Raw genomic sequence first — 13774 nt, forward strand, 5'->3', positions numbered from 1 at the left:
AAGGGAAGGGAAGGGGGAGGGAAGGGAAGGGAAGGGAAGGGATGGGAAGGGAAGGAGGAGGGAGGGAAGGAAGGAAAGGAAAAGAAAGGAAGAGAAAGAAACCAATTCTTTAAAAGGAGCAGAAAGAAATTAAATAAATATAACTCCTGATAATATGAAAATCTAAGTTTAGTAGAGGATTATGAGAATTTTGTTCATTGAAATCTTCATTTATAGTTTATTTTTTTAAAGATGTCTTTTTCTTTTTCTTTTTCTTTTTTTTTTTTTTTGGCAGAGAGATAGAGAGCCCAAGTAGGCAGAACAGCAGGCAGAGTGAGAGGGAGAAGCAGGCTCTCTGCTGAGCAGGGAGCCTGATGCGGGGCTCTATCCCAGGACCCTGGGATCATGACCTGAGCCGAAGGCAGATGCTTAACTGACTGAGCCACCCAGGCATCCCTTACTTTATTTTATTTTTAATCTCAGAGAAATTATACTGAAATGAAAACCTCTTCATAAAACTAAAATGTCAGGGGACACCTGGGTGGCTCAGCTGGTTGGGCATCTGCCTTCAGCTCAGGTTATGATCTCAGGGTCCTGGGAATGGAGTTCCCCATCCAGCTCCTTGCTCAGCGGGGAGCCTGCTTCTCCCTCTCCCTCTGCCTGCTGCTCCCCTTCTTATGCTCTCTCTCTCTGTCTGACAAATAAATAAAATTTTAAAGAAAAAAACACTAAAATATCAGGTTATAATTGATATACAGTTAGTGTTGTTGTTTTTTTTAAAGATTTTATTTATTTATTCGACAGAGATACAGACAGCCAGCGAGAGAGGGAACACAAGCAGGGGGAGTGGGAGAGGAAGAAGCAGGCTCACGCCCTGAGCTGAAGGCAGGCACCCAACCGCTGTGCCACCCAGGCGCCCCACAGTTAGTGTTCACAAAGTTATTTGCAACCTACCTTGTAAAGAATTAGTAAACAATACTGTGAATTCCTTAGTTCGTATTTTAATTCGTGTTCTCACTCACAGGGTTAGGTTCCTGAGAGCCTGTGGTCAGCATTTTTGTCAACTAACCAATACATAACATTGTTTTATATGCGTCTCTGTTTAAACTCATTAATATACATTGTTGATTCATTAACATCTGACTCCTGGCTAACAGCACTGCAACTCCTTCCTGAATGCCTCAAGGAACATAGTAGCCTTCTTGCACCTAAGAGCACTAGACAGCAGTGCAGCACTGTGCTTGGGTCCATTTTAAACAGTGAAATCAGCGACAACAAGCACAAAAAGATGAAAAAGGCAGTACTAAAATTAGAGCACAAAGAGACACTTGTTACAGTGTAAGAGCGGAAATGAGAAAGCAGGCCTCAGCTGGGGGGTGTGCATCCAGGGGCTCAACTTTTTTGCCACTCTGCTTATATCTGTGAATGAGTATGAAAGCACTGTGGGTATTGATTTGGGGGTTACATATGAATTTTAGTAAATTTGCAAATAAGGAATCTGAATAGTGAGGGTCAGTGATTAGTGTTCTTATAAGAAGTCATCATTGAGCACATTGCTATAGGGTATTTCCTGGTGAATCTGGGCATTATCATCTTTGCAAAACAGTCACAATGAGAAGTCCTGTATTTCCATTCAGTCATGATTTATCGAGTCCTGATGGGTCAGGCAGTGTAATGGTGCTGGTAATATACAAGACAATACACCCTCCTGTTCATTTGCCATAGAGCTCACAGATGAGCATCTGTACTCATTTTTTCTCTATTGTCTCTCCTTTTTCCCCTCTCTCTCTCTCCTTCTCCCTGCCCTCCTTATTTCTCTGTCTCCCAAATACTTTTAGACTGAGATCACTGAAAGTACTGAGGGACCTGGGTATAGCATTTACTAGCTGGAAAATGGAACATTCCAGAGTGTGGATTGGACTTTGGGAGGACCCTCTTAATAATGGAGAACTGGGCACACAGTTTCCATCTCCTCTTGGCTTCTAGAGTGACAGGGTTGAATGAGAGGATAAAGAGGTGCTATTCCAGAAGGTTCATACTTTGAGCAGATTAGCGGTTTCCCCAAGGCCATGTCTCTTTATTATCAGTCATTCCTTCAGCCAAATAATATTTACCAAGCCCGCACCATACACTGTGCTAAACCTTGGGAATACAACTGTGAAAATAGTGTGGCCAGTCTTTTAGCAGTTACTTCCCCTCTTGAGAATTGTCTGAAAGTACCAAATTACCTAGAGGCATTCAGTTTCTTTCCTACCAAGAAACACACAGTATTTAAGAAAGTCACAATCCTGGTTTCAGTTGTTATTCTCCACTCTAAGTGGTTTACTTTTTTCTTTCTTTTTTTTTTAAGATTTATTTATTTATTTGAGAGCGAGAGAGTACGTGGTCAGGGTGGGGAGGGAGAGGGAGAGAGAATCCCAGGCACACTCCATGCAGAGCACAGAGCCAACATGGGACAGGGCTCGATCTCACCACCCTGAGGTCACAAGCTGAGCTCAAACCAAGAGTCTGGCACTCAACCAGCTGTGCCACTAGGTGCCCCTGTAAGTGGTTTTCCTTAAGCCATTCCGATATTACCTCTGAACATTTTTGCGGCCCATTTTCTAGTACACTAACCATATGCAAGCCCAAACTTTCCCTTTAGGGCTAGGTTCTTAATAGCATTCCCTCTATTTAAAATGGGCTGTCTTTGTACGTGAAAATAATGTTCCTGGAACCTCTTACCCTGGTATCATTAGTTTTGCTACCAAACCAAGTAAAAGGCTACAGATCATTCTAACTACAACATTGTACCTAGTTGTATGTCCCATTTCAGTGACTTTTATTTAGATGACATTTTTACTGTTTTTAGTTGAAATTAAATAGATAAGGCCACATTTTATATGTACAAATATATTTCTATATCTAGATCTACTCTTCTGATATATCTTTATGTCCTGTATCTCTTTTATTGCAACCATAATACATATACGCCATAATGCATGAACTGGTCAAACAAGAAACTCTGTTATTTATCCTTCACTTTACATGTCTGGCCTGCCATTTCCCACCTGTGCATTTATAACCAAGGCTATAAAGATGGAGGAGGAGCATGAACTAAATAAAAGAAAACAGATAAAACTATTAAAACTATAGCAGATAAATCTGTTAAGAAGAAAGATATGTAAAAATGGAAAAAGATTCAATAGAAACTCAAATATATATTAGATTTTGGATGTACCCACATTGAAATAAAAGTAGGAAAGTGTATACCAAAGTCAAATATAAATAACCTTTGAATAGGCAACTATTTAGGATTATTCATTCACAACTATTCCCTCCACCCCCTTCCATAAGGGTATCTGAGAATTTCCTAGTTTGAAAATAGCTAGCACTTATGAAGTCCATGCTATATGCCAGGCACTGTTTTAAACACTTTATATGCATGTACTCATAATCATTGTAACAACCCTATGAGTAAGGTGTTATTATTTTCATGTTATTTCATCTCTTTCAAATGAGGAAACAAGAATTGCAGAGGTTAAATTAGTAGTCCAGGATCACAGAACTCTTAAGAATAAAGCTGGATTTCAAACTCAGGCACCTTGGCACCAAAGCAATACTACCTCCGAGCAGAAGTCGTAAGTAAGTTTTCAGACCACTTGCAGATACCATCAGTGACACGCTAAGCATAATGTAATATACACATGAACTTGGTTTCCTTTCCATGTTCACACCAACAATGCATCATGAACTCAAGGTCAGCTAGAAATGGTTTCTTTGGGAACATACACAAATGGTTTAATTGAAAGAGTAACATGTTAAATCCTGAAGCTATGGGATTGATAAGAATACAAATCATAGAGAACACTTCAGGATGTTTTCCTGAAAACGCAGAGTGAGCAGGGAGAAGACACTAACTGCTACAACTTTTAACCATATTCTTTTGTCAAAACCATAGAAATGCCATCACAGCATTTTCCACACGTAATGAGAGCAAAGTTTGATTGTGGGAATAATGCCAGGCTATCTTTTAAACCTGCCTATGAACTCTCGTTTAAAGACTGGAAAATCCCGAGTGCAAACTAGACTTAACTGTGGTCTTTTCCAGGAAGTATTTTCAGTTAAAATAGTACTTAGTATTCAGCTAAAAGTTCTTGCCACTCTCGTTTTTTGAAGCTCCAAGAGAAACACCTTTGCAATGCTTTGGAGCTGAGTATTTTTTTCTATTATTTTTAAAAAATATTTTAAGCTGAACACTATTGCATAACCTTTGATTTCTGTCTTGTTCTTCGAATCTTGGAGGTTTTGTTTGCTATGGTGTTATCACACTGTCCTGCTTAGCAGCACTGAATCTGGTTAAGTACTCAGTTTTGAGTATCTGGTGAAAAACCTTAAATAACTAGATAAACAGCCCAGCTGCCAACCTAAAGTAATCTTACACTTAGGGGGTGAGTGGCCCAGGAAATTTGCTCTTTGTCATTTTGACTTGGGTTTGAAAATGGACCTGGGCTGCCTTCCAGCTCAAAGAGCCGTTCACTTCCAAAGACTTCTAAATTGTCCCAAGGAGCTCATTTTAGCAGTGGATTATTTGTGTTTGGCTGGGCATCCTAATAGCAAAAGCTGTCTGCTTTGGCAAGCAAAGGCTATGGCAGGATTTAGAATTACTGTCCCCAGTGTTTTTCTTGATGAGGTTATTTTTCAGAAAAGCAACCCCCCACCCCCCATTTAAAAAGTGACACTGCATGAGTGTTGTGCAGGTGGTTTTCTTGAGCTCATAAAGAGCTTCCCATGGCAGGGTGGCCTGTTTTATGTATCAGAGGCAAATTTTAAACAAATGAGAACCAGCACCAGATTTTCTTCAAAACCAAGCAGTCTTTTTTTTTTTTTTTAAAAGATTTTATTTATTTATTCGACAGAGAGACAGAGACAGCCAGCGAGAGAGGGAACACAAGCGGGGAGTGGGAGAGGAAGAAGCAGGCTCATAGCAGAAGAGCCTGATGTGGGGGCTCGATCCCACAATGCCGGGATCACGCCCTGAGCCGAAGGCAGACGCTTAACCGCTGTGCCACCCAGGCGCCCCCAAAACCAAGCAGTCTTAATGGCATATTCATCTTTTCCTATACGAGAGGTAACAGTTACTGGTTAGCTAGGGCCAAGTAAGAATTTGGGATTTTAAATTAAAATATAAGAGTGATAAAGAATTTATGAAAATTTTTCTTTTAGGGGATAGAGAGTATAGGTACTTGAAGAGTCAATGCTCGTTTATCTACACAACTGTAAATGCCTTTTGTCTGAGTCTCCCACTAGCCCATGAGGTCTCCTGGGAAGACACAGCTAAGTTTTGGTTACCATCAGTTGGAAGCTGACTAGCATAGTACTTACACACTGTAGATGTTCAAATGTTAGTGGCAGGCACAGGTGAGACTATAACACAGGATTAAGTCACTCTTCATTCACTGTATTAGAAGAGTCCAAAATTAAGTACACAAGAAGATCCACAGGAATGAAGGAAGAACGTGTTAGAATTTCTATTTATATTGAGTTGCACCTCATTTCTATACCTGTTTAACATGACATTTTGCTATCACAGTATTATACATGTAAAATTTAAAACAAATTACTAGACATATTAAGAGTGCTTGCTCAAAATATTTTTACTGATGGGGGTTATGATCAAAATCTTTTGAGTCCCACTTCATTTCGTTACTGCTCCATAATTAGTCTCTCATGGGTGCCAATGAAATTTATTTAATTTGATTTTTAAAGAACATGGTTGGTAGAATATGAGTAGACTTCTGCCGTTGAAGGAAAAGGGGAGGAAAATATTAGTGCTAAGTGCCAGATATTTTATCCTGGTTAATCCTTAAAACAACCCTGTGAGACAGATATCTCCATTTTATAGATGATGAAACAATGAGTTAGGAAGTGCTTCCTGTGCTATTATTTTCTGGAATAATTTAAACAGAATTAGTATCTTTTCTTCCTTATTTGGTAGAATTCATCAGTGAAATCATCGGGGCCTGTTTGGGAAGATTATCAATTATTGGTTTAATTTTTAAAATAGATATAGGCCTATCCAGATTATATGTTTCTCCTTGTATGAATTTTAGTAGTTTGTGTCTTTCGAGGAATTGGTCTATTTCACCTAAGTTATCAAATTTATGATCATAGAGTTGTTCATAATATTCTTTTATCATCCTTTTTAATATTCACGGGATTAGTAATGATGGTCCATCTCTCATCTCTGATATTAGTAATTTGTGTCTTCTCTCTTTTTTCTTAGCCTGGCTGGGTGTTTATCAGTTTTACTGACCTTTTCAAAGCACTAGCTTTTGATTTTGTTGTTTTTCTTTATTGCATTCCTATATTCAATTTCACTAATTACTGCTCTGATTTTCTTCTGCTTACCTCGTATTTAATTTCTTCTTTCTCCAGTTTCCTAAAGTGAAAACTTAAATCAATGATTTCTGCCATATACATTCAATGCTATAAATTTCCCTCTAGGCACTCCTTTTGCTGCATCCCACAAATTTTGATAAGTTGTATTTTAATTTTCATTAAGTTTGAAATATTTTTTTTCTCTTGATGCTTCTTCTTTGACCCAAATGTATCTAGAGGTATTTTGTTTAACCTCCAAGTATTTGGGGGATTTTCAGCTATCTTTCTGTTATTGATTTCTAGCTTAATTGCATTGTGATCTAAGAGTATACTTTGTCTGATGTTTATTCTTTTGAATTTGGTGAGGTGTATTTTATGGCACTGGATGTGGTCTGTCTTGGTATATGTTCCATGTGAGCTTGAGAAGAATGTGTCAGCTATTGTTGTCTATAAATGTCAGTTAGAGTTGATTGATAGCTGTTCTTTTCAGTTGTATATTTACTGATTTCCTTCCCACTGGATCTGTCAGTTACTTAGAAAGGGGTGTTGAGATCTCTGACTACTGCAGTGCCTATTTCTCATTGCAGTTCTATCAGTTTTGCTTCATGTATTTTGATGCTGTATAGCTAGGCACATACACATTAAGGATTGTTATGTCTTCTTTGAGAATTGACCCCTTTATTGTGAAACACCTGTCTTTATCCCTGATAATTTCTTTGCTCTGAAGTCTGTTTTGTCTGAAATTAATATGGTTACTCCAGCCTTCTTTTGGTTAATGTTAGCATGGTGTATCCTCTCCGTCCCTTTACTTTTAATCTGTTTGTGTTTTTTTAATTTAAAGCAGGTTTCATGGAGCCAGCATATATTTGGATCTTGTTTTTTGTCCACAGTCTTTGCCTTTTATTGATGTATTTAGACTATTCACATTTAAAGTGATTGTTAATATAGCCGGATGAATATCTACTCTGTTAGTAGCTGTTTTCCATCAATTACATTGTTCTCTGTTGGTCTTTTGTTTCTGTTTTGTTTTTTTCTCTCCATTCTTTCAGGCTTCTCTAGTTTTATTCAGCATTTTATATGATTCCATTTTCTCTCCTCTTTTGACATATCAATTATACCTTCTTTAAAAAAAATTTGTGTGTTTGCTCTAGAGTTTGGAATATACATATGTGACTCATCAGAGTCCACTTTCAAATAACACTGTACTGCTTCATAGGTAGTTCAGCTACCTTGTAACAGATTATTCCCAATCCCACCCCATCCCTATAACATTGCAGTCATTCATTTACCTCATCCATAAGCTATAGTCACTGATTATGTTTTATTATGTATATTGTACATATTTTGTATTTACTGTATATTATGCACGTATATTATTATTATTTTGAACAAAATGGTTATCTGAAAGGTAATTAAGAAAAATGAAAATAAAATGTTTTATTTTACCTTCATTTATTTCTTCTCTAATGCTCTTCATTTCTAATCTATTTCAATTTCCTTCTCTCTGATAACTTCAAAGTTTTCTTTCTTTAGAAAAGAAATTGCATTTCTTGCGTAGTAGGGCTACCTGTGACAAATTTCTTCACTTGTTATCAAAATATTTGTCTGCAAGTCTTTGTTTCTCCTTTACTTTTGAAGATAATTTCTCTGGATACAGAATTGTAGTTTGGTGATTATTTTCTTTCAACACTTTCTTAACTCCATTCTCTCTTGCACAGTTTCTGCAGAGAAGTCCAATGTAATTCTTACCCTTGTTCCTCTATGTGGAAGGTGGTTTTTTGTCCCTTTGGCTTTTTTCAAGATTTTTTTTTTCTTCGTATGGTTTCCTGCAGTTTGAATATGACATGCTTGGTATAAATTTTTGATGTTCTCTGAGCTTTCTGAATCTGGTTTCATGTCTGTCATTAATTTAGGAAAAATTTTAACCATTATTACTTCAAATATTTCTTCTGTTCCTTTTTTTTGGTCTTCTTCTGATATGCCCAGTATGCATAAGTTACACCTAATGTAATTGTCTAACAGTTCTTGCATATCTATTCCATATCTTGCATATCTATTCCATATCTTGCATATCTATTCCATATCTTGCATATGCTATTGCATCTTTTTCATTCTCTTTTCTTTTTGAATTTCAGTTTTGGAAATTTTTCCTGACATATCTTCAGGCTCTGTGATTCTTTCCTCAGCCATGTCCAGTTTCCTGTTGAATCCATCAAAGCCATTCTTTATTTCTATTACAGCATTTTTGATTTTTAGTGTTTCCTTGGGTTCTTTTTTAGTTTTCGTGTCTCTGCTTACATTACCCAGGTGTTCTTGCATGTTGTCCACTTTTTTACATTAGCACCTTTAGCATATTAATCATAGTTCAATCCCTGGTCTGATCATTCCAAAATTTCTGCATATCTGAGTCTGTTTCTGATGTCTGGCTTACCTCTTCAGATTTGAGTTTTGGGGGGTTTGTTGTTGTTCTTGTTTGCCTTTAGCATGAGTTGTAATTTTTTGTTGGACACTAGACATGATATATCAAGTTGAAAGAACTAAGGTACATCGGCCTTTAGTGTGAGCTTTTATGTTTTCCGAATTAGACTGTTCACTGTTGACTATAGTCATGGTGTCAGAGCTAAAATTTTCTTTAGTGTTCTTTTCCTTCTCTCCCTTGTTTTCTTTGAGTGTACCTAGAAACTTTTAAATGGAGTCTTAGGCTTGCAGTTATTTTGACTGTGATCCCCTGTTATTACACAGGAGCCCAATGATGGGTGGTAAATTGTGGGGAGGGGAAATGTTCCATAGTCCTATGATTAGGTCTCAGTCTTTTAAGTGAGCCTTATTTCTCTTCCCTCAGATCAGTCAGCCTTTGATGATTCCCCAGGCTGGTAAAGTAGATTCACTGAGGACAGGCCTTATTTAGGAGAACAGAGAGGTCTGGAAATATTCCCAAATGGCTCCTTTTTCCCGCCCTCTGCTGGAAGCAAGAGTAAGGTTCACAGTGAGATCCTGGTACGCCTCCTAGTAGGAAAACTCAGGACAGCATGAGAGCCCCCTTACGATGGAGCCCCTCAGAGTTATTAACTCTCAACTGGCCCACACTGAGCCACCAGCAACCTGTTAATTAAAGTTGAAGGTATTCCTATAATATTGTCTTCAGCGCTCTTCCCTTCCTGAGTTTCTGCTCCCAGTAGGTTGTGATCTGCAGTATCTACATGTCTCTCCCATTTTCAGGGCAGAAGTTTGCCCTGTGACCTCAGTTTTCTGATGGATCTAAGAAGAGTTGATTTGAAATCTGTTCACCTTTTACCTGTTGAGATGATGGGAGTGATGACTTCCAAACTCTTTACATATTGGACCAGAAACTGGAGTCCAGATGAGTAAACAATTTCAGGTAGATAAATACCTCAACCAAGCTGAAAACACTAGTCAGTGGTGGTCCAGGGATTCCCACCTGGTTCTCGGTAGGCTAGAGCTTGGCGTGGGGCCCAGCACATGTTTGACAAATGATTCAGTGGCCCCAAGGCCAGGCCAGAGCCCTTTCCACTATATCACACCACCATTGTCAAAAGACAGTGATTAGATGCAGGTCTAGGGTATCAGAGAATAAAGAAAATGATCAAATGAAAACTTCCCTCAATAAAAAAGTAAAAGAATGGAACATTCTTAAGGTATTAGTGAAGGAAACAAAAAATTACTTACGTAATAAGGGAGAGAATTACTATAAAGGAAGCCTAATCAGCACTAGAATACTTTGGTCAAATGTGGACAACTAACTGAGATGTAAGAAGTAAAGAAACTTCAGACTACCTCATTTACATTTATATCAGTTTGGTAAACTGCTTCTAGACAGGTTTGCAGAATATGAAAGTGGTTTACAAGACAGATGCAAAGAGGACTTGGAAAGGGTGGAAGGTGAGGCCTTTGGAGGAAGAGCACTCCATGTCTTGAGAAGAAGCAGCTGGGGGTCCGTTGAGTAGGCCTCCAGGCATGTGAAGAGCAGGCCCACCTCTGCCATTTACAGAGCAGAAGGTCAGAGCAATGGAAGCCACATATCATATGCCTGATTGAAAAGTTACAAATCAAGTTAATTGTTAAATAAATATGTTCTGTCATTCTACCTAATAAAAATACATTTATAACATCCAGAACTATGCATAAAAGTAAGACTGAAAGTTGGCAAAATATCAAAGACGACAACATTTACTAATTGTTCCCATGACCGGGTTATCTGTTGGTGGGTCTATAATGTTTGGGTGAGTAGTAAAATAAAGACACACATAAATTATGCATAGTATGTATTCCGTATAATTTATTTTCTTGCATTTACTTCAGCAGAATCATTAATTATATTTTTATTTTTTTAAGTTTTTATTTAATTATATTTTTAGAATCAAGATTTTGATTTACTTATTATGGCATTATCGATAATGGAATAAACCAGATTTTAAAAGAAAATATAAATCTATTTAAAGCATGTATAGTTTGAATACATTTTTAGCAAGTGTAAATTAAAGTAAATGTAAAAAACAAAAATTTAAACTTATTTACATGTTTTAAAAATAAGTTATTTTAAAATTCAAGATTATCTATTATGTCAAAATGGGTAATAAATATAATTAATAAATATCAAAAGTTTAAACTAAGATCATTTAGATGAAATTAACCTTTTCATTTACTTTTTTGAAAATTAAATTGTCGTGTATATTTATAAAACTAAAACTATCCACAGTTCTAGGTTCCTGAGTTCATCAAGTGCCTGCGTAAAAAATCACTACCATGCTTCACACATATGCCTTAAGTTTCATACATTCAAATTTAAGAGTAATTTGAATTATTTACTCTTGCAAAATATCCCTGCTATGTCACGGACAACTCTTGTAAATACTTTATCAATTCTTGAGTGCCTCTAGAATCCCAAGTTGTACTAAAAAGAAAGCAAGAATATAGATGCTTGGCACCACAGAAAAATTGTATAACGTTCTATTACATTTATGCTATCCAAGAGGGAGGATTTTATTCAAATTTATTAGTTTTTTATCTAAGCATCTTTGTCACTTAAATTCTTTGCGTACTTGAAAGCAGTGTCTATTACAGCATAACTGTCCTTCATATCACTTGGGCTTAGTCACTTTTATTTCACTGACACAGAGCAACAGACATGGAGCTTCTCCCTGGGGCCTGAATCACGTTAGTCGGAAAAGCAGACATCTAGGGTGAGCTCTGCTGTGCCAGACTAGAGAGCCGGGTCCCCGGTGGCAGAGACACGTGCATGTTCTTCAATACATTGATGCTTCGTGTGTTTGTAATGTACGAACCTCTCTAAAAGAGGTGGGCTCAGGGTGGAGGTCCTTCTTGCCAAGGTTTTCTTAAAGGCAAGAAAACCAAAAATGATCCCAAATCATCTCCTTTAAGGATAGGTCTCCCATAGGAAGAGAAACATACACTTTTATCTAGTCTGACCATTTATTTTCAATATTCACTATTGATTTAGTACTTTAATTTATTTGCCTTTTTAACATGCATGAAGAGTATTCATTTCTGTCCTCCATCAAATGCTGCTTCTCTGGTTACTGAGTAAAAGAATGATTTTGCCCTCTAAACTCCTGGAGCATTCCTCTGAATCAATGCTGCGGTACTTAGCACAGTCTGTCACCTTTCCCATTTCATTCAGTCAGTCAACAAATATTTATTTTTTACAGAACTACTCCTGTGAAGCTTATTTTCTCATGTGGGACACAAGATAGATAAATATGTAATATCAGGGAGTGTTAATTAAGAAAATTTGAGGTGATAGAAAGTTTCAGGAGCGCTATTTTGTATATATAGGTAGTCTGGGAGGGCCTCTTTGAACAGAGATGTGATAAAAGGAGGGAATGAGCCATGGAAATAACTGGAGATAAGGCTGTCTAGGTGGAGGCATCTGTAAGTATAAAGACTGAGAGGAAATGTGCCCAGTAAACAGAAGTGTAGCTAAAGAAGACGAAATGAGGGAAATGTAGAGGAAAATAAGCCACGTTAGAAAAGGACCCAAAAGCACAGCTAGGCGGGGGCCTTATAGGTCAAGATAAAAGATACAAATTTGTGAGTTCTTGTGATACAGACAAGTAAGTGTGTCTGGCCTTTGCATTGCTCAGAGGTTTTTAATAGTGCCACCCATAGCTGTGGCAACCTCTGTGTCTAAGGAAGCTTCGGTACTTCTGGCTTTCAACTGATAAAAATTAAGTACCAATTTTGTCTTATTTGAGGATATGATGGGAAATTTGAAGTGCAGTTAAATATTTATCTAGAAATTTAATACAACATAAATTATAATAAAATAATAATAACAATACAAAGTCAGTAAGATCTCTGTGGTAATCTTTGATCTTTTTCTTTCCAGGATTTCCAAACTGTATTACCATCATTTGATCTCTTCTCAAAGTATGGAAAATTATATTCAAAAGCTGGACAAATTATATAAAGGTATGCATTTTTGCTAAGAAGTACTTCAAAAAGTATATTAAAAACATTTTAAAAAATCAAATGAGATTGACTTTAACTCTCAAGCATTTTTAAAACCATGATATAATATATATAATAAAACTCCATTTTTCATTCTCATTTAATGGTTTCTTACATTCAAAAATCATGGATTTTATTTTTCAAAGCTCTTCTCCAAAACAAACTCAAAATATATTAAGAAATAGAATTGACAAAAATCTGAAGTAGTCTTTTTCCGTTAATTAATATAATAAAAATAGTTTTACACAATGCGGTGAAAAAATATTGATAGTGTCCGAAAGCTAAAATAGTTTAAGATGTTATTTTCGGTATGTGTGTTATTTGAAGTATGAGTTGTCTTTAGGGGATTCCAAATAAGAGTGTCTAGGATCTGATTGTCAAAGTTAACAGCATAGAGAAAAGCAGAGATAACCACATAAACTTCAGGATCACAAAATGAGCTCTCAGTGAAAACCATTGAATTGTTGAGGAGTTTTAGAATAGGAAGTGTTTATAATCAAAGTAAGACTAATAGGCATTCTGGCACTTTCAGCCCAATGTAAAGGAAGTATCGGATGAAGACAGCAAAGATCACTATAGTGGAAGGAAAAGAGGCAGGAATGCGAAAGCATGCTGGGTGGCATCCCCGGTAACCTCCCGCACCAAGAAGTAAGGGGAAGACATTGGTCCGTTGGAAAGAGCACAGAGTAGATTCAAGCAACTTATGTTCATTCCGTAGATTTAGCGATAGCGTCACTTCTCCCCCATGTACAGTTTTGGATGCTTCAACTCAAAAATCGGTATGTTAAATGTAGATAGTAATATCTACCACCTAACTACTCCAAAACAATGTAGAAAGGGAAATGTGAAATATTCTGAGCTAGTAGGAAAACATAGTGCCAAGCGGAATTGCGGTTTCAGAGGTTTGTAAAGCACCATTACACGTGGGAACATCTATCTAGTATTC

The 13774-nt window shown here is 37.0% G+C and overlaps 1 protein-coding gene across 3 annotated transcripts in view; it reads left to right on the forward strand.

The window, feature by feature from the left end:
- SPATA17 (spermatogenesis associated 17) overlaps positions 1-12789 on the forward strand; it is a 175746-nt gene extending 162957 nt beyond the window's left edge. For all 3 annotated transcript variants that reach the window (XR_004627369.1, XM_034667195.1, XM_002926656.4), the window contains one exon: positions 12707-12789. Coding sequence is in view for 2 of the 3 variants with exons in the window: in XM_034667195.1 (XP_034523086.1) it covers positions 12707-12787 (81 nt within the window). In the remaining variant the exon portion in view is untranslated. The remainder of the gene's footprint in view (positions 1-12706) is intronic.
- The last annotated feature ends 985 nt before the right edge of the window (positions 12790-13774 follow it).

This window comes from Ailuropoda melanoleuca, chromosome 8 (assembly GCF_002007445.2).
Source record: "Ailuropoda melanoleuca isolate Jingjing chromosome 8, ASM200744v2, whole genome shotgun sequence".
NCBI lineage: Eukaryota > Metazoa > Chordata > Mammalia > Carnivora > Ursidae > Ailuropoda > Ailuropoda melanoleuca.